We start from the raw sequence: 19,860 nt of genomic DNA on the forward strand, positions 1-19,860 counted from the left end.
CTCTCTCTCTCTCTCTGTCTGTGTCTTTTTCTCTGTCTCTGTCTCACTCTCACACTCTTCAGACAGACACAGGTGGGCGATTGTTGAGTTTATCGCCGCAGCTCCATTAATTAGCGTAATTAGTCTTGCCGTGGGCAGGAAGGGCCCGATAGTGGCTGACGGTCTCCGGTTTGCACGCCCAGGGCTTGAGTTTACTCTGGCAGATACGTTTGTGTGTGCTAATCACCCACATCCATCACCTCGCCCAGCACTGCTGTTTGCTGTTGCATTAGAGAACTGTAATCTAGATCAGCTCTGTCAGAAAGTCTGTGTGTGTCTGCGTGTGTGTCTGCGTGTGTGGGTGAGAGTATGTGTATCTGGCAAGAGAGACAGAGATGGGGCTTTGTGTCTCTGTGAATCTCAGCCAGAAACGTGCAGCTCCAGGGGTGAACTGGGAGTCTTCACTGAAATCATGCTGACTGTTCTACACACAGCAAAGAGGCTGTGGAGATTCACAGTGGATGATGTTTGTGTTTGCAAGTCATCGTGATTTTTTTTCTTCAATGTAAGTAAATGTTGCTGTTGAGTGTATCTGTTCTGATATTTCATATTTATTGTAAAGAAACTCAACAGTTCACTGCTTCTGTAGTGGGAGGCTGAATTTGGACAACTTTTCAAATATAAGAGTATAAAAAAACCATAAGAAATTAAAGCTAAAAAACATAATAAAAGTCTAATTAAGGAATCTTTATTTACTAGACAAGTGAGTTATATAAAGTGTTGATATAAATGTTATGTACCCTAATTCAGAGAGGATTAGTATTAGGGTCCTCATTAAGATCAGTATTAAAAATGGATTTTCTGGACGGTCTTGGAAGTAACCTCTCACAGCTGCAGTTACCTTACCGCGCTTGCTTCTTCTGGTCCACTGTGCCCCAGTCCTGCTGGGAGAGCCTCTCCCAGTCTGCTCGATGCTTCTCTGGCTAAGTAATCAACACCTGGTGGTTCGTCTGAAACCTGCTGTGGTGGTTGTGTGGTCCACCCTGAAGGAAGCCCGTGCCTTAGTCGCTCTGAAGCTCCGCCCCCACCGTTCTGCTCCCACACCCTTCATCCCTTTCACTTGTCACGATCCTCCTGGATCATCTTTTCTCTTCCACCTCCCTTTCATCTCAGGAATCATCTCTTTAGCGGCCTCCTTAACATACCAAAAACCCTCCTTCATTTCCACATGTTTAAGCCGTCATCAATGCTAATTGCAGTCAGGCCTTCTACTCGAGGCCCCCTAGCCAGGGTCTGTTTGCCCACCCGGTCGGGGGGGCTGTGTGCTAGCCGGATATGGCCGTCCCGCCCACCGGGCCGCTCCGCCTCTGCCCGAGCCCCTGACCCTGCTGAGGTTTGCCATCTCCATGGTAGCAGCCAACTGCGCGGGCCGCTGACGGCAGCTGTGCGTGGAGGCGATGGGGGCCGCTGCGTGGGGGGTGGGGGGCCCACGCAGAGCGGCGTGTCCCTGGTTCAGCAGGGAGGCTGCGCCAATCGTGACCGCAGTGCTGCCTGCTTTTGATTGGGCCCCTGGCCTGAGTGAGTGGCTGATAACATCCTGGCAGCTTAAAGTCAGCCTCCTTCATTATAATGCACTGCATTCACACTGCAGAGGTTTAGAGGTTTCCACTGAGCTATTCATTTCTTTTTACACAGAAACGCATTAGACAAATGAACACAGAGACTCGTGGTTTTTAAAGATGGAGTCGTTTCAGGAAGACACCGAGACTCTCGCCCGGATAGTGGTGCATCTCACTCAGCTAGGCAGCTCTTGCCCTGTAGAGTCTTAGCTCAGTCCATGGCTTACGTCTCTCTGCTGGCTGTGGGCAGCGTGTGTGGTTCAACCGGAGGGTATTTTGGCTCACGCTCACACACAATCACATTAGGGAACCTCGTTCTTTTCCCACTTAAAGCCAGCAAGAACGTGTTTTTTCAGGAATTGTTTTGATCGTTGCCTTAATATTGGTGCTTGTCAGATGTTTAAGCTATACAGCGTCAGAACTCACATATTGACACGTATGATTTATTTTGGTTTGCGTGTCCACAGTGTGTGTCCGTACGTATATGTGTGCACGTGTGTACTTTATAAAGCAGCCTTACATGTGTGAATGGCTCCGTATTCACAGAAGACATTAAATGAATGCACTCCCCCTGTCTTTAAGATTGGCTGTGTCTGTGGAATCTTTTAAAAAAGCATTTAAAGACCTACCTGTTTAAACAAGCATTTGGATAAATGGACCAGACAGAAACGCATTATGTCTTCGTGAATTGTGTTGTTTTATTTATATATTGTGTGGTGTTTTATATATTTTAGTTGTATTTTCTATATGTAAAGCACTTTGTGGCCTTTGTCTGAGAAAAGTGCTATATAAATAAATTTTACTTACTTACTTACTTACTTACTTATATGTGCCTGCAGCTATCCGTACAGTGAGGACTGTAGTCAGGGGAAGCAGTATATGAACACGCGATGCCCTGCCTGGTGTGACCGCATCCTCCTGTCTACTTCTGCCAGAGACCTGGTTTTAAAGGTTAGTCCACCCTGAAGTACACCACACCCCACCTAAGCCAGGAGATGCACACTCTGACCACAGACACACCGTACGTAAACCAGCGTTTGCAATTCACTCAGAAACGTACGCACGGACCATCAGAGGACCTCTTATTTAGACCTCTAAGTGCACTTTTATCAGAATTTAAAAAAGAATTTAACACGGCAGAACCAGCGCTTAAACCAAGCCCTTATTAACCACACTCATTTTGACCGTTCACATCACAGTTCAGTGATTTTAATTCAAAGTGATTTTATTAAGTGGATTATCTGCAAGAGTTCAGGTCACCAAGTCAGTGAGGTTAGTTCAGTCATTAGTGTCTTTAGCTAAGCTTTCAAGTTTCATTTGAGTGCCCTCACCCCCCCTCCCCTTCTCTCTCTCCCTCTCTCTCTCCCTCTCTGTTTCTCTCATTCTCTCTCTCTCTCTCTCTCCCTCTCTCATTGTCCATCCGGTGCCAGGCTCACAGATGGAGCTGGTGCTTTATGTGTGGGCTTTCATCTGCCCTACTAATCTTATAGTCCACACTGACAGTATACACAGACCTGCTCTTATAGAGTGCCAAGCGTGCATGTCTGCTTTATAAAGCTTCATAAGTCTCCATAGAGCTGGTCAGATCTCTTTCCCTCTGGCTGCTCTCTCCGAATCAACTCTGAGCCAGCCAGATCAAGAGCTGCTCTTAGCTACACCAGAACTGTAAACTCCAGTCTGCTGAGAGCTGCTTCTCTCTCTCTCTCTCTCTCTCTCTCTCTCTCTCTCTCTCTCTCTCTCTCTCTCTCTCTCTCCTCTCTCTCTCTCTCTCTCTCTCTCTCTCTCTCTCTCTCTCTCTCTCTCTCTCTCTCTCTCTCAGCTTGATCTCAAATATTCCAAAAAGGTCTGGAGAGGAGCACTTTTGACTGGCCATCCAGATCCAATGATTGGTTTTGGCAGTGTTACGTGAAGGACATTATTGTGCAGAAAGAACTTTTCCTTAGACCTCCTTTCTTTAGAAGTTTCTTTTTGAGGTTTGATGTAGACCATTGTGTGGTAGAGAAATTTGAACATTGCTAGAGGAAAGTTTGTTTTTGTGCGGTGGTGTTGGGGGGATGTCTGTGTTTAGTGATTGGGTATTCATTCCATTAGCCCATGAGATTTGCTGTTATTTGACGCTGGCGATGTGATCTCTGACTGTGATCATATTTGGTGCCAAGATGTTTAAGAGAAGTATACACTACCAGTCAGAAGTGCAGGTCTCAAAACAATGAAATAACACATGCATATGCTATGTTGAACCAAAATAGATGGTTTAAGAAATGACTGTAAACAGTAAAGTTCAGAGCCACCCATTCCTGGACAGTTTGGGATGATACTCTGGATGCTCTTGGTGTTCTGACCCAGCTTAATGAGGCACCACCTATGACACCCTGAAGACATCATCATGATGAGCACTTGTAGGTTGAAGGGCAAAATTTTTTATTTTTTGAGAAGACAATAAAAATGTCATTATTATTGTTATTTTAATTATTTACTATATATATTGTTTTAGAAAAACACCAACCGTTTATACTTGTCTTAGAAGCAAATTTAAGCCATTAAGACTATGAAGAACATACATTCAGTCAGCAGTGTCCAAACCTTTGACTGGTAGTGTACATGAACTATATATTTATATTTTTCATGTACTGAGAAAAATGTATATCTCTCTTTATAGATTTGATTGGGATTTTGGAAAGGTTTAGGTGTGAGGTTACTTCTAAAAATCTCTGCTGTCATTTGGTCTAATGTGTGGGTGAAGGCAGGTTAGAAAGTTGGAGGTAGCTACAGGCCTTCTTCACCTGTTACTCCAGAACGCAGTGGAACACTGTTGCTTAAAACGAGTAGACAGGAAGTGCTCGGGCTCGTCACATAACCCTTATTAAGTTTACGGGGCCCCTGCGTGGCTACAGTGGGCTAAGAGCCAAGAGATAACAAGCACACACACTCACATGGCAAAACCAATTAATGCCAACTATGTTTGCTTAATACCCATTAAGAGACCTGGACATGTGGCCTTAATACCATAGTTGAGTATCACCACATTGCAATGACGTTTATGGCGTGCTGAGGTCTCTCTCTCTCCTTCCTCTCTCTACTCTCCATATCTCTTTCTTTCTTCTGTCTTTCTTCTGTTTTATTCTTCCTCTTTCAAACATCCATGTCTTTTTTTCTTTCTCCTTATCTAATATCTGCCCTACTCTCTTTTCCTTTTTCTCTTCTTCTCTTTATCTGTCTCCTCACCCCCCCCCCCAACACCCACCTCCCCACCCCTCACCCCCACCCCCTTCTCACTAATGCCGAAGCGTTACAGATTGTTGAGACATGGCTTCGTAAACAGCGGCGTGCAGACTGTCATCTATCATGCTCTGCTCCGTTACCTTCGTACCGTGTTATTTTCTGCTTGCCGAGCCCTAACACGCCGGAGGTCTGCCAGCACGGTGGGCTCCCAGCCCCGCTGCTCCGTGCAGTAATGAAGACTCAGCCATGCGCAGGCACCCACCGTCGCCCGGGCCCCTGCCGTGATTTGTTTATCTGTCTAAAGATTACGCAGCCCGAAAAATCCACAATTTTATGCTGCCTTTGTAAATGATTGAGTCCCGTTTTGATGAATGTGTCTGTGGTGTGGGAGGCGTGGGACTGGGGGGGTGGGGGGGGGCAGCACGTGCATGCAGCGCGTGGATGGGAAGGCTGAAGTGTAGTCCGAGATGGGAAGATAGCGTGCATGAGGAGGTGTGTGTGTGTGGGTGGGTGTGTGTGTGGGTGTGTGTGTGAGTGGGAGGGTGTGTGTGTGTGTGTGTGTGTGTGAGTGGGAGGGTGTGTGTGTGTGTGTGTGTGTGTGTGTGCGTGTGAGTGGGAGGGTGTGTGTGTGTGTGTGTGTGTGTGTGTGTGTGTGTGTGTGTGTGTGTGTGTGTGTGTGCGTGTGAGTGGGAGGGTGTGTATGTGTGTGTGTGTGTGTGTGTGTGTGTGTGTGTGTGTGTGTGTGTGTGTGTGTGTGGGGGTGCGTGTGAGTGGGAGGGTGTGTGTGTGTGTGTGGGTGTGTGTGTGCGTGTGAGTGGGAGGGTGTGTGTGTGTGTGTGTGTGTGAGTGGGAGGGTGTGTGTGTGTGGGTGGGTGTGTGTGTGTGTGAGTGGGAGGGTGTGTGTGTGTGGGTGGGTGTGTGTGTGCGTGTGAGTGGGAGGGTGTGTGTGTGTGGGTGGGTGTGTGTGTGTGTGTGAGTGGGAGGGTGTGTGTGTGTTTCTGAATCAGCAGCGCAAGGGTGAATTGTGCTTTTCGTGTTATTGGTTTGAAGTTCATTCAGTTTGAAGTTTGTGGGGCGTTTTGTTTTTAGTTTTTTTTAAGCTCTCCATACAGTGGATTCCCCTTACTAAGCCCAGGTGGTTCACCTACAGTTCTCTGTTCTTTGATTGTGTGTCCACTCAGAAAGCCTTAAGTTTTTCTAGAATCTAGACTCATTTTACAGAACCTGATCTAAGGTCATAGATACACTACCCTGTTAAACCTGACATGCACATCTCTTTCATATCATAAATATAATTTTTCTTGACAAGTTGAGACATGTTGATGTATTTTGATTTTGAAATATAATAAGTCAGGTTTCATTTTTATTGTATTGATTTGTGAAGCACTTTATGCTTAAAAGGAATTTTTGAATTGTCTTGGAAAAAGCATTTATCATTTGATAAATGAATGAACTAATGAATGCTCTCCACTTGTTTTTCCTTACCATTCACAGCCTGAGGCTGAGGAGAAGTCAATAATATATGACAATATAGGGCCCAATGTCTGTATGGGGGACCACAAGGTATGTCTAAGATTTTTATTTGTATGTTAATGTTTCTCTCTGTATCCTTGACTCCTAGGTTGTGATATGGTCTTGGTCTTTAAGTAAGCCTAGATGAAAGTAAATAGAGACGGTGAAATAATATAGACATTTTACATTGCTGTCAGTTTATTGAACAAATCATTTAAATTATCAAGGTCACTGATGAAAAAAAAAATGGTTTGGTTACCTGTTCCTCAAGATACGTAAAGAAATATTTTTCTCTCACTTACTCTCCAGGATTTTATTAGAAAAGTTAGAAACCAGGAAATGTTGCTAAAGAACTTCCATAGGACCTCTGTCAGTGCAAGCAGATATGCTTACAACTGAGCTCAGTGATGTGATCTGAAGCAGACCAGTGTCATCACATTCCAGAAACATACATGAACTGCACGTTTTATATAGTACAATGTTCATAGAGCCATACTCAGCACTGTGTGGAACTATGTCAGTGGGGAAGGCTCCACTACCTACGACAAATTTTTCTGTCAGTGACCTTGATTGTTTAAACCATTTGTTCGGTGGAAATATGTTAGTAAGATATGGCCAGGTGCCTATTTTTGCTAATGAAGTTCCCCTTGGCCATGGAACTGAATTCATTACACAAAAGACAAGGGCTACAGTGGGCGGGGCACTACCGTGCGTGTGCTCCCAGTGGGCGGGGCACTAAAACGTGTGTGCTCCCAGTGGACGTGGGCACTACTGCGTGTGTGCTACTAGTGGGTTGGATACTACTACATGCTGCCAGTTAGCTGTGAAAGTCTAATGGGAAAGTGTAGTGCAGCTCTATGGCCAGTGGTGTGCACACGCTGGCGTGTCAATGGAAGGAATTGACATGGTGGGATGGGCTTGGTGCGTGTGTTCGTATGCTTGCTTGTGTGAGTCAGACCTGACCACCACTACAGCTCACTCCAGTGTGTTTGTTTCTGTGTGTGTTTTTGCAGCCTGTTTTCCTGTCCTTTCGATTAACAGCAGGGGCAGGTAAACCTAATGCACATAAGCACAAGTGTTGTGTCGTGCAGTGATGTGGTAAATATTTTCTATTATTATTCATTTTTTTCTTTTCATCATTTTTACTATGACTTGATAACATACGCATTTCGGGACGTTTTGAAAACCATGTGTAAGTTTTCTGTGTGTATGTGTGTGTGTGTATGCGTGTCTGTCTGTCTGTCTGTCTCTCTCTGTCTGTCTGTGCTTTTGTGTGTGTGTGTGTTTTAATTGGCCAGGGAAATGGTGCCAAAGGGTGGACAGGATTTCACGCCAAGCACCGCTGTGAGAAACTCAGAAACAGCTGGACAGACCCCCCGCACACCCCCTGCATCACTCACCCACACACAGAACCCCCCGACGAGACGTTTCAGCCGGACTGACCAGTCATAGTGAAACAAGTGCATGCTATTACGGTCACTGAAATAACTGTGCCCGTAAGAGTCCCGGACTCCACAATCCCCACAGAACCCAACACACAGACAACGCTTGCTCCTCACCATCTAAGACTTTACCTCTCCGTGGACCACGCCCTCCGACACCCAGAGCGTCCCCCTCAACACCAATGCTGTAACAACACACAGGAGAACTTTTCCTACTTGTCATCGTAATGTTGCCAAAACGCTAATAGAAATCCAGAAGTACTACATATTTTAAAGACCTTGCAACTTTTAGATATGCCTCTCCATAATAGAAGCGACTTCCATATCAAGTGTAAGATGTTTTAAAAAGTGCAATGCAAAAAAGGTTGTTGTATATGTATAGTGTTAGGTTTATTTGTACATTGGATTATTACATAGTGGTGTTGATGGTTTTTAGTGCTGTTTTCTTTCTCTCTGACCAGGTGTCATGGTCTCTGCATTAGAGTAGATAGATATTGAGGTATTTTCAGTTCATTTCAGTGAATTGCATTATTTTCCCTTTTTTTCCCATTATGGTTTGATTTGTTGTTGCTGACATGTGTGCATAACACACACTGTCATGCCTTTGACATCCACCAAGTATCATTTTATGTACTGTACTTTTTAAAGAGATAATTTATGATTCTTACCAAAATCATGCTGAGGTGTGAATATAACAAAGCAATGATGTGGGTGTTCTGACAACTAAAACAACTCAATAAGTATATCTGCTTAAAAACACAAAACAATAACACCCACAAACATCTAAAACACCTCAAATGTACATTTTCAGTCATATGATTCCTATAGCCTGTCGAAGCTCTTTTAACCAGTGCCATAGACCATGCAAGTATATAAGATATTCTTTCCTATAGCAGCCTGACTTGGTTATTCATTATTATTCTAACTTATTTCTATGTAATAATATTATGGTTCTGAATGTGACGTTTTAGATAGGCTTGGGTATCTTAAAGTATGTAAACTTTTTGTTTATTTTTGTTACTGCGTCATGGTGCCAAGTATTGTACACAGAAGATGTGTGATAAAACAATTTGTACAGTCACTAGGAAGAAAACTATGGTGAGAGCTCTCAAAATGTTGAAACGGATTTTTTTGTCATTTTTTTATGTAGCCTTCTGCAGGATTCCGCGCTATGTGGCAAATGAGCGCCTCTCGTCGCTCGTTAGAGCTTTAAATAGCGATTAGGGGCAGCTGTTGATGAAACGCGGACATTGCCTTGTATTGATTTAATTTACTACACTACAGAGATCACGGACCGTGTGAAGCCGTTAGAATGATCTTTGATTTTCCTTTCTCATTTAAATCACCATAAGTGGGAATGATTTTGTGCCTGCCGCTGAATTTATGTCGTTTTTACAGTGATTTGGCTAGGCGAAACTGCTTGGTAATTCGTTTTCCTGCTGGTCACGTGATTAGGAGTCGCCGCGGTCTGTTCACTCCTTTCTGTAAGCGGATAGAGATTCCGAGGATGGCATGGCCTTCTCAAGCAATAAAACCATTAGAAGTGAATGACTGAGTGTTTGTTATTACTCACATGCATCCATATCACATGCATTAAAGGAAGGTTAATCTTCTCCACATAATAGGCATAACAGGTTGGCCTCTGCATTATTGCGTGTACGTCGTACGCCCTGATTTCTAAATCAGCAGGTTAATAAAACCAAATGACTCATTGGAAATGTGTGACTTAGCCAGTGCTGAATTTCGTTTTATGTAGGACTACTAAACTAACGTGTGTAAAGCGCATATTGTTTGCTTGCTTATTTTGACATTATTTAAGCATACGAAAGCTTACGAAACATACGACTGTAGCTTGTCGTTTAATGGTGTAAATATTATAGTGGGTTAATTTGTGCTGCAGTAGGACCACAAAACGAACTAAGTATCGTCATATTTTACAAAGGAACATTCTGGCGTACTTTTACTGAGTCTCCTTGTAAGAAGTGTGAAGATAAAACTGCACTGAGAATATATCCGCACTAGGCCGTAGGCTGTGAAATTATACATTTAAGTCTAATTTAGATTAGAGAAAAAAGTCCATGCTTATTTACTATTTCAATATAACTTGTGGTCTTTTAAGAGCCCTATCCGTTTCCTGGAGGTCACCTGTTGCACTGGACTCCGCTCTGAATTTGGAGCAAATGCTACAGGCCTGCATTCATTTTTTATTCCACTTTCAACTGCTTTTCTCGCCTTTTCACGCTGGCAGAACGAAATCAGTATGTACTACAGCTGCGACATATGATAGCAATAACAGTAAACGAACGATTATTTTTAGGCTGCACAAACGTCTACCTTACGTCCACAAATAATTTTGGCTTCAGTGTAACCCATAGTCCGTCTAATGTAGTCCAGATTGCGAAAGCATTAAAAAATCTAAAATCAGTTTAAACCATTTTTGCAAATTCAAGACTTTTCCTTATAATTTAAGACAAATGTTATTATTTCATTAAAGTAATGGAATGAAATCTGCCAAGACATGTTTAAAACATAAGCTTGTTAAATAATTTATTGATAATACAAATGTCTTCTTCCTTAAGCACGGAAGCAATAATATTCTCTTATTTCAATATTTAACGCTCCATCTGTATCTATTTTTGTTGGTGGTGGTAAAACATAAAGTCCTTCAAATGAAAGTAAACGGCCGACGAGGACACTGTTAAAACAAATTCTATTTACATAATAATTTACAACTCTGGCCTTCATACATTGTACCTGTATAGGGTTTCAAATGGTAAAAGTTGGCGAAGTAGTTAAGCTTCGTTATTTAGCGACAGAACAATATTAGAATTGCTGACAGGGACCGACTGAGCAATGGTAAAGTGGCCATGTCCTTTTGGCGGTTTAATAACATAATTTACTCAGTAGAAAATATATACATCTCACTTACATCTGCATGTGTACAACACATTGCATTCACACCAGCAAACAAGCGCCTGTTCTGCCGTAGTCTGAACAGTGTCTATACCCTGCTTGAGTCAGCTTCAAAAGCCTCTTGGAAGAGAGTCTCTGCTTAGCAGCAAAAGTCATCACAAGGTGTCCGAACTGTTGCTGCACGGGCTGATGAGGGCTAGATTCGTCGCCTTGTGCTTTTTTAGCAGTCTTGTGATTTTCTCATCGTCCGAGTTTGGATCCAGTGGTTTGTTGTATTCGTCGTCGTCCTCATTGTCCGAGCTCTCCTTCATCTTCTCCGTTTCAGAGTCGTGTTTCTTTTTGGCAGTTGCCATTTCCGCTGCGTGCTTCTTTCGCCACTTGGTCCTTCTGTTTTGAAACCATACCTGTTGACATAATAACCTGGTTATCCTAAAGGAATGTCCTGGTTTTTATTAAAGCTGTAGCACCTTGTATATAGTGAGGATGCAAATTAAGAAAGTATCATAACTTGATTTTATTAGATTTAGATCAAATGTTGATTTATGTTATCTAAGAAAATGTAAATGTCTTCTGTGTGTCTTGGTTGTGCAATTATAAACGATAAACTAATAATAACAACAACAATGTTGATAATGATGATAATAGTAATAATAACAATTTCGGGCTTTTTTCGGGGAAAATGGTTTTATCCCATGCCTAAAACCCTATTACACGCACAACCACATTTCTAAGGCCTTAATGACGTTGAAATTTTAGGCTTCAATGTAAAATCACATCAATTTATTTACCTTGACTTGGCTCTCGGTCATTCCCAAGGAGTACGCGAGCCGTGCTCTTTCTGGACCGGCGAGGTATTTGGTCTGTTCAAAGGTTTTTTCCAGAGCAAAAATCTGTTGTCCTGAAAAAGTTGGTCTGGAGTGTTTCTTCTTTCCATCTTTGTCCAACATTAAATTTGCTTGTGCTAGAAGAATTTAAACATTCCATCTCAGTAAAATGCTTTTAAGTGTTCTGATAATGTGGCACTTTCAAAACGTTCACTAAACTGTACTGATACAGGAAATCAAGTTTGCGTGTTACTAATATTTACTATAAATAAATCAGTTCAATACTTACGTGAGTCAAAACTAACACCGATACGCAACACATTTAAATAGAAAGTTCAGACTAGTCCTATTTCCAATACAAACCTTAAGTTGTATAATGTAAAAATAAACGAACGTATTCCATTTAATGCATTAATAATTCTGATCTTTAAAAACCTGATTTAAACAAGATGTAAGTGAAGAAAACTCACCAGGACAGGGGACGCGCGGGTCCCTCCAAGGTGAAGTCTGCATCACCCCGGGCCAGAATATGGGCGCGCGCCCTGGGAGCTCAGTCAGCGGCTTTGGGTACCGAGACACCGCCGCGGGGTTAAAGTACATCCCGGAGGTCGCCAAGCCGTTTATCCGTGGGAAGCTTGAGAGCAGTTGTCCGGCCGTAGTGATGGGTCTTCCTAGGATATCGCTAATTCCATGTGGCGTTCCCAATGGAATCTGTGAGTTCAGATTGGTGAGAGAAGGCGCCTTGAACCCCGTGGGATTCTGCAGAGTGTATGGGAACAGGGAGGTCTTCATCTCGGTCATGTTGTGTAACGCTGCCAGCGGTGTACTGCCCAGGACGAATGCACTCTGCCTGTTAGCATCCATTTGCCCAACAGCTAACATTTGTAAGCATGAACCACGAAGTAAACGCGCAAAAAATAAAAAAAGATATAACGTAAAAGCTACAAAGTTGGTGCGACTGTAAATGCACGCGACTGAAGATCTAACGCTGTTCAACACATCAGATATCACACGGCTGCAAAACAGTTGGAAAAAGAAAACGCTTGCCCGAGTGTCGGGCGAGATCCTGGTCAAAAGTGTGTCTTTCGTTGTGAAAGTGATACTTGAGTGTTCACCGCATGCGTCCTTATCGAGAATCCACTCGGAAGTCGGATGATAGGATGTCGTGTTTTACTGGTTTTGATGGTGCGCATTAGGCTCGACTTTCTCGCTAAATTGACTCGCGCTATGATGTGTGCGAAGCTGGACGCGCTGATAACCGCACTGCCACCTGCACGCGCGTATTTCCCATTGGATGAGACTAAGTGAAACTGCTCTGTGATTGGAGGGCAAACAGCGGGACACTTTGCATGCGCGTCACTTGAACAAAGCCACACTCTATCAAGGTCTTATTGTAGTGCTATTAGTGATGCATCGTACTGTAGAAAATCATTGTTTCAAGATTTGACAAAAAGACATTTACTTTATGACCCATTACCGCTGACAATGTAAGTACATTAACCTCGATACAACTGTGTTGTATGACGTTTTTATTGTTGCTAATGAATTGAGGAGGAGACTCAGTAGATTTCCCGCGTTCATATATGTAATCTGCCTTTTAAGAACGCCGTGTATTCTGTTTACGTTTCTGTCTACTTAAATAAAAGTTTAGCAGAAACAAATAAAATAAACCGCGTTCACGAATGCCATAAGAACAGTTAATAATTGTTTTATCTTCTTTAGCAAAATACAGCTATACATTTTTGCTGTAACTTATGCAAAGATTTTGAAATTTGAATGCATTAGTCCAAATGAATTGGGCTCACACTGATATAGCCTAGTCAACGATCACACTACTTCCTCAGTTAATTACGTGTCATTCCCACTGATACCATCTTGCTCATCACAATAGCGACAAGCGTAAAATCAGATTAGGTCTGTTGTCTTGTGCCAGTTGTTTTAGAATTTTGACGCGCTCGTGCACCCTTAACGTGCAGCTTCAGCTCGTGCGACAGTCTTTCCCTTTTCCCTTTCATTTCAACGTATTAGACATAATCATCCTTCTTCTTCTTCTTCTTAAGCATTCTGTTGCTCTTATTCTCTACATTATTATTATTATTATTATTATTATTATTATTATTATTATTATTATTATTATTATTATTATTATTATCAACCTCACCCCTATCATTATTATTATATTTACTTAATGCCTCATGCAGCGGCGTCCAAATATTAATGGATGAATGGTTTATGGAGAACAGAGTAGTAAAGATGGCCTTATGCGAATTTAAAAGGCGTAACGCACACACCACTGAGGCCTGCATCAGCATTCAAAAACGAACATTTGTTCTTCACGATGTGGCAATAATACAACTTAGCAGCAACAACCCCAACAAACTACGACTACTACTACTATTAATAATACTAATTATTTATATTAATATTTATGTTTTTTTAAAGAAACATTTATAGTATAAATACACGTGCGTTTGATAAAACTTGGTATATTGTTGACTTGATAAAATGAAGAAGTGACTTCTGAGATGAAGACTACGAACATGACTTCGCACATATGTAACTTATTTGTTCACAATTCGGTAGGGCAGTAAACATTTCCTTATGAGCTCGGCAGATTTACCTAAAGGATTGTTTTGCGCGCATTAGCTATTTGAAGTGGTCAGACATTTAAATACTACACGGGCGCATATTATTTGAACTAAAATATAACAATCAATATAGCAAACGGGAACATAGTCCCCCAGGGTAAGAATGCGCTGGGATAACGTAATGGCTCTCATTTCACATTGCAACACGATGATTCAAACTGACAGTGATATTCGCTACAAATCGGCCCGTTTTATTCATACGTTTAAACACATATAATCCAACTACATGATTAATTTACATAATTCATATCGCCTGTCAGATTATTTAGGACAATTTTGTAGTCAAGATATAATTATTAGGCATATAGAACTAAAATAGAATGCTACAAAAAATATTTTACTGAATTACAATTTAAATGACCATTATTTTTTAGAAAAGATTGCCAATTTCGTTAAAAACATGGCAGAGCTGAACTATCTGAAGTGCAGTTCTGTGCGGGAGAAGGTTTCGCAATGTGTTCGCCTTGCATTTTGGATGATCCGTATCACCACAATCACAGGTGAAGCCCAAAATACGCGAATTTCTGCTGTAATGAGGGTACTCTTTGAGAAAATACATTACCGCAAAAAAAAAAAACAGACAAATAAAAAGAAAGATAAAAGCAGGAGTATATAGTTTTACATTAAATCTTTCGAATTTATTAGTAAATAAAGAGGAAAGGTAGATTGTAAACAAATATAGTATTGTAAAGTATTACTATATCTATGAGACATTACTATTACATACTGCATAATACTGTACATTTATTTATTTTTTTTACTGGTCTTACAATATGGCATATTGTTCCAAGCAAGCAATTGTAAAACTGCATGTCCCTGTGTAGAAGATCAAAAGCAAATTATATTTCATTTTAATATCTTAATTAGGCTATACTGATCTGTAAACCTTTATAAATAACATTATTGTCAGTGACAATTGTTGATTATTTAGCCTACACCCCTCCCCGTGCCTTGTCACATGCCTCATAAATCGGCAGTCTCGTGTGTCATCTCTTCCCTGTTTTAACTATTATACTATAATACTATAGTATAATAGTTAATACTATTATACTATTATACTAACTATATTTTTTAATATAAAAATTTGTATTATATATATATATATATATATATATATATATATATATATATATATATATATATATATATATATATATATATATATATATATATATATATATAAATCATCTTATCCTAAGCTGACAAGTTGACACAAATACAACTGTTATGGGTAAGAAAAAATCGTTGATCTCGCCTGTCTATCTGTGGGCATCTGTGATTTTTGGTCTTATTATTTTACGTGCAGTGCAGTTTTAAACTATTTAAGTATTTTTTGTACATTTAATTCCCACAAATCATTTATAGAGTTTTGGGGCCACCCAGTGGTAAAAATGTGCAACGTGCGTATGGATTGTTGTTGTTTAACATTGATGAATTAATAAAATAATTACCAGTTTGAGAGTTTAATTACTTAATTTGTCTGTTAATTAATGAATTAATATCAGCAATCACAACCAATTACAAGTGAACTGCCTGATGTTTTTCATGTGTTAATACATTAGCCCAAGAGTGCAATTATATGAACACTTTTGTCGCAACCTTTTGTCTTTAATTAATTGGTTTGAAACTACGTGATGTGCATACATGAAGTGAGATATGATGATTAATGTGTAGGCCATCATCTGCTATTAGCCAAAACTCCAGATTATTGTTTGCGTGCTATCTTGCACACTCTTATATTTCGCATCATTCAATACAATCTAACTTCACAGATTCTTATTTTAGTGGGTTCATTTTTCTTCATAGGAATAATTTATCTGGGTAACAGTGCCACCCAGTGCCCAAATGTTGCAAGCGATTTTTTTTAGGTGGTCATCGAATTTATCTAGAGCAGGGGTCACCAACGTGTGCCCATGTCGCCCGCGAGGACGTCATGAGTCGCCCGCGGGCTTGTTTTAAAAATAGCTCACTATAGCGCCTTGCACCAAAGCGCTGCATCGCTTATGTTTTTGCTACTATTATAGATTGTCCGCGGTTGCTAGCGGTCTTCCCGCTTAACAATTGACACTCGCACACGCACAACTTTCGGCCGCCACGCCGCCCCCCCCCCCCAACAACTTTTCGTTCGATTGATGCGTATTAATCTGGTAGCCCTCCGCAATATTTGGTACCCAAGAAGTAGCTCCCAGTTTCAAAAAGGGTTGGTGACCCCTGATCTGGAGCTTGTCTAAAACTAATACGTATATATATACAGTGGCGCAAAAAGGGGGTATGCAGCGTATGTGACGCATAGGGGCGCTGCACTAGAGGGGGCGCCAAATCGATGAGATATAATACTTAACCCTCCTATCGTCCTTGGGGTCAATTTGACCCCATTCAATGTTTATCATTCAAAAAATAGTAGTTGACTTTTTTTCTTTTACTTCTTATTTCATGACATTTCCTAATTTGATGGGGACAAGTGATAAAACATAAAATTTTCATGATGATTTTTTTTCAATGTGCTGAACACATATTGCACCCAACGGTGGTCCTCAGGGGTCAATTTGACCCCAAGCTGTTTTAACAATTTTGTATGAAAAATTCAAGATAAATTCATTCTAATTTAAAAGTTTGGCTTGATGGTGGTGCTAGAGGACAGGTCAACTCACAGATTTTCAAGGGGTTATATATGTATTCAACAAATAAAGTGCCTGTCCAGGGCCGGTGTCAGGACATATACAGTGGGGGGGCGTCAGAAAATTTCGGAGTGGCGAATGTAAATGGTTGACCCGGGGGGGGCAATGTAAGTTGTTGACCGTGGGGGAGGAGGGGAGTGGAACGTAAGTTGTTGACCGAGGGGGGGGGGGGGGGTGAACGTAAGTTGTTGACCAGGGGGGTGCCGGGCGGGTGAGGGGGCGCCGTGTAGCGATAAATAAAATAAGTAAAATAAATGGGTCTTTTTATTTACATTGAGGGGATGGGACACATCGCCTGAGGGGGCCACGCCCCATTTTGCCCCCCACCCCCACCCCCCCTGTGGCGCCGGCCCTTTGCCTGTCCCAAAAATGTGGTCAACAATATTCTGTAAATCATTTTCTAGAGTCAAATATCCCTGGGGTCAAATTGACCCCAAGGACGAATCGTGTAGTAGTATATTTGAGGATAATAGGACAGTTAATTTGTGTCCATTTTACGTTGGCCACCCCCTAGAGTTACACATGAACATAAGCGTGTCTGAGCTAATTTTGACAGGAGTATCCATAATTCTATATTACATGAGGAGGCTATTTCAATGGGCTTATTAGTTTTTTTTCCAGTTTCTTTTGCTCAAACTGCAACAGCAGTGAATTGAAATCACCAATAAATTGTTTTTTTGCAAAGTAAAAAATGCAGTTTACTTCTATTACCCCTGCAACTCTGCAACACCAGAGTCTCTCAGAAAGTCACGAACTCTCAGTGTGACCATTGTCTCAGTGTGACTAGTATCTCTGTGTGACTAGTGTTTCAGTGTGACCAGTATCTCTGTGTGACTAGTGTTTCAGTGTACCTTAGTCTGACCAGTGTCTCATTGTGACCAGTCTCTCAGTCTGACCAGTGTCTCAGTCTGACCAATGTCTCAGTCTGACCAGTGTCTCAGTGTGCCCCTGTCTCTCAGTGTGACTAGTGTCTCAGTGTGCCCCAGTCTCTCATTCTGACCAGTGTCTCAGTGTGCCCCTGTCTCTCAGTGTGACGAGTGTCTCAGTGTGCCCCTGTCTCTCAGTGTGACTAGTGTCTCAGTGTGCCCCAGTCTCTCAGTGTGACTAGTGTCTCAGTGTGCCCCAGTCTCTCAGTGTGAATAGTGTCTCAGTGTGCCCCAGACTCTCAGTGTGACCAGTGTCTCAGTGTGACCAGTATCTCTGCGTGACTAGTGTTTCAGTGTGACCAGTATCTCTGTGTGACTAGTGTTTCAGTGTGACCAGTATCTCAGTGTGACTAGTGTTTTAGTGTACCTCAGTCTGACCAGTGTCTCATTGTGACCAGTCTCTCAGTCTGACCAGTGTCTCAGTCTGACCAATGTCTCAGTCTGACCAGTGTCTCAGTGTGCCCCTGTCTCTCAGTGTGCCCCAGTCTCTCAGTGTGAATAGTGTCTCAGTGTGCCCCAGACTCTCAGTGTGACCAGTGTCTCAGTGTGCCCCAACTCTGCAACACCACTGAGTCTCTCAGAAAGTCACAAACTCTCAGTGTGACCATTGTCTCAGTGTGACCAGTATCTCTGCGGGACTAGTGTTTCAGTGTGACCAGTATCTCTGTGTGACTAGTGTTTCAGTGTACCTCAGTCTGACCAGTGTCTCATTGTGACCAGTCTCTCAGTCTGACCAGTGTCTCAGTCTGACCAATGTCTCAGTCTGACCAGTGTCTCAGTGTGCCCCTGTCTCTCAGTGTGCCCCTGTCTCTCAGTGTGACCAGTGTCTCAGTGTGCCCCAGTCTCTCATTCTGACCAGTGTCTCAGTGTGCCCCTGTCTCTCAGTGTGACTAGTGTCTCAGTGTGCCCCTGTCTCTCAGTGTGACTAGTGTCTCAGTGTGCCCCAGTCTCTCAGTGTGACTAGTGTCTCAGTGTGCCCCAGACTCAGTGTGACCAGTGTCTCAGTGTGCCCCAGTCTCACAGTGTGCCCCAGTCTCTCAGTCTGACCAGTGTCTCAGTGTGCCCCAGTCTCTCAGTCTGACCAGTGTCTCAGTGTGCCCCAGTCTCTCAGTGTGACCAATGTCTCAATGTGCCCCAGTCTCTCAGTGTGACCAGTGTCTCAGTGTGCCCCATACTCTCAGTGTGACCAGTGTCTCAGTGTGCCCCAGTCTCTCAGTCTGATCAGTTTCTCAGTGTGCCCCTGTCTCTTAGTGTGATCAGTGTCTCAATGTGCCCCTGTCTCTCAGTGTGACTAGTGTCTCAATGTGCCCCTGTTTCTCAGTGCGACCAGTGTCTCAATGTGCCTCTGTCTCTCAGTGTGACTAGTGTCTCAATGTGCCCGTTTCTCAGTGTGACTAGTGTCTCAGTGTGTCCCAGTCTGTCAGTTTGACCAGTATCTCATTGTGACCAGTGTCTGAGTGTGCCCCAGTCTAGACACATGGTAATTCTCCCCTAAGCAGTTCCCTCCATGCTATAGAGAAGTTATGTGCAGCACAGACATGAAGGCTTTTCCTGACCAAATTACATAATTTGTGCTTCAATATTATTTATTGGGATTTAGAGTTGTAGATAAACTAAAAAGGTCAACATTCTGAACCTATTCTTAAAACATAAAAATCCTTAAATATCTAAGTATGCCACTTGAGGGCAGCAAACACTGTATTTATTAAGGTGCTATGGTATTTCACAACATTGTCTACAGCCACAAAATACACTGGCTATCCCAAAATAATGTGCATGATGTATAGTATTGTACAAGAAGTCACAACTAGTTACAAAATATTTACTTAATTTCAACACTTTGTAAATGTTAAACAAACCCAATTTAAACACTGAATTTGTGTGTGCCCTACTCTTAGGATAAAAAAATTATTTGAATAAAATTAATCATACGCTCCTACCTACATAATAACTTATGTATGATTCAATGAATAATTGTGTTCAAATGCATTTCTTCTTTGACTTCGCTATTTTGAATAGTGCAATATAACTTGAGAAGGAAAACAAGGCACTCTCTGTGTGTCGTGGGCGCTTGTTTACATGTGTTCTGCATGTGTA

General features: G+C 42.0%; 2 protein-coding genes across 2 annotated transcripts in view; one reads left to right on the plus strand and one right to left on the minus strand.

The window, feature by feature from the left end:
• Positions 1-9,322, plus strand: part of inpp5a (inositol polyphosphate-5-phosphatase A) — a 112,709-nt gene extending 103,387 nt beyond the window's left edge. The window contains 4 exon segments of the mRNA XM_076974252.1: positions 2,438-2,549; positions 6,315-6,383; positions 7,346-7,428; positions 7,624-9,322. Coding sequence (XP_076830367.1) covers positions 2,438-2,549; positions 6,315-6,383; positions 7,346-7,426 — 262 coding nt within the window. The 3' untranslated portion in view covers positions 7,427-7,428; positions 7,624-9,322.
• Positions 9,323-10,312: 990 nt separating this feature from the next.
• nkx6.2 (NK6 homeobox 2) lies at positions 10,313-12,753 on the minus strand. Its single transcript, XM_076974791.1, has 3 exons — positions 11,982-12,753; positions 11,476-11,648; positions 10,313-11,091 (listed from the first exon to the last, which is right to left on the minus strand). Exons 1-3 carry the CDS (start codon positions 12,391-12,393, stop codon positions 10,843-10,845), a joined length of 834 nt encoding a protein of 277 aa, XP_076830906.1. The 5' UTR covers positions 12,394-12,753; the 3' UTR covers positions 10,313-10,842.
• Positions 12,754-19,860: the final 7,107 nt, after the last annotated feature.

The sequence above is a fragment of the Brachyhypopomus gauderio genome, chromosome 15, assembly GCF_052324685.1.
Source record: "Brachyhypopomus gauderio isolate BG-103 chromosome 15, BGAUD_0.2, whole genome shotgun sequence".
Lineage (NCBI taxonomy): Eukaryota > Metazoa > Chordata > Actinopteri > Gymnotiformes > Hypopomidae > Brachyhypopomus > Brachyhypopomus gauderio.

Bases quoted from the DNA above. Each gene is read 5' to 3' on its own strand.
- nkx6.2 (XM_076974791.1), bottom strand. From the start codon at position 12,393: ATGTTAGCTGTTGGGCAAATGGATGCTAACAGGCAGAGTGCATTCGTC. The intron at 11,649-11,981 runs GTGAGTTTTCTT...AAATTCTTCTAG, and splicing joins CCCGCGCGTCCCCTGTCCTG to CACAAGCAAATTTAATGTTG. The intron at 11,092-11,475 runs GTAAATAAATTG...TTATGTCAACAG, and splicing joins TGACCGAGAGCCAAGTCAAG to GTATGGTTTCAAAACAGAAG.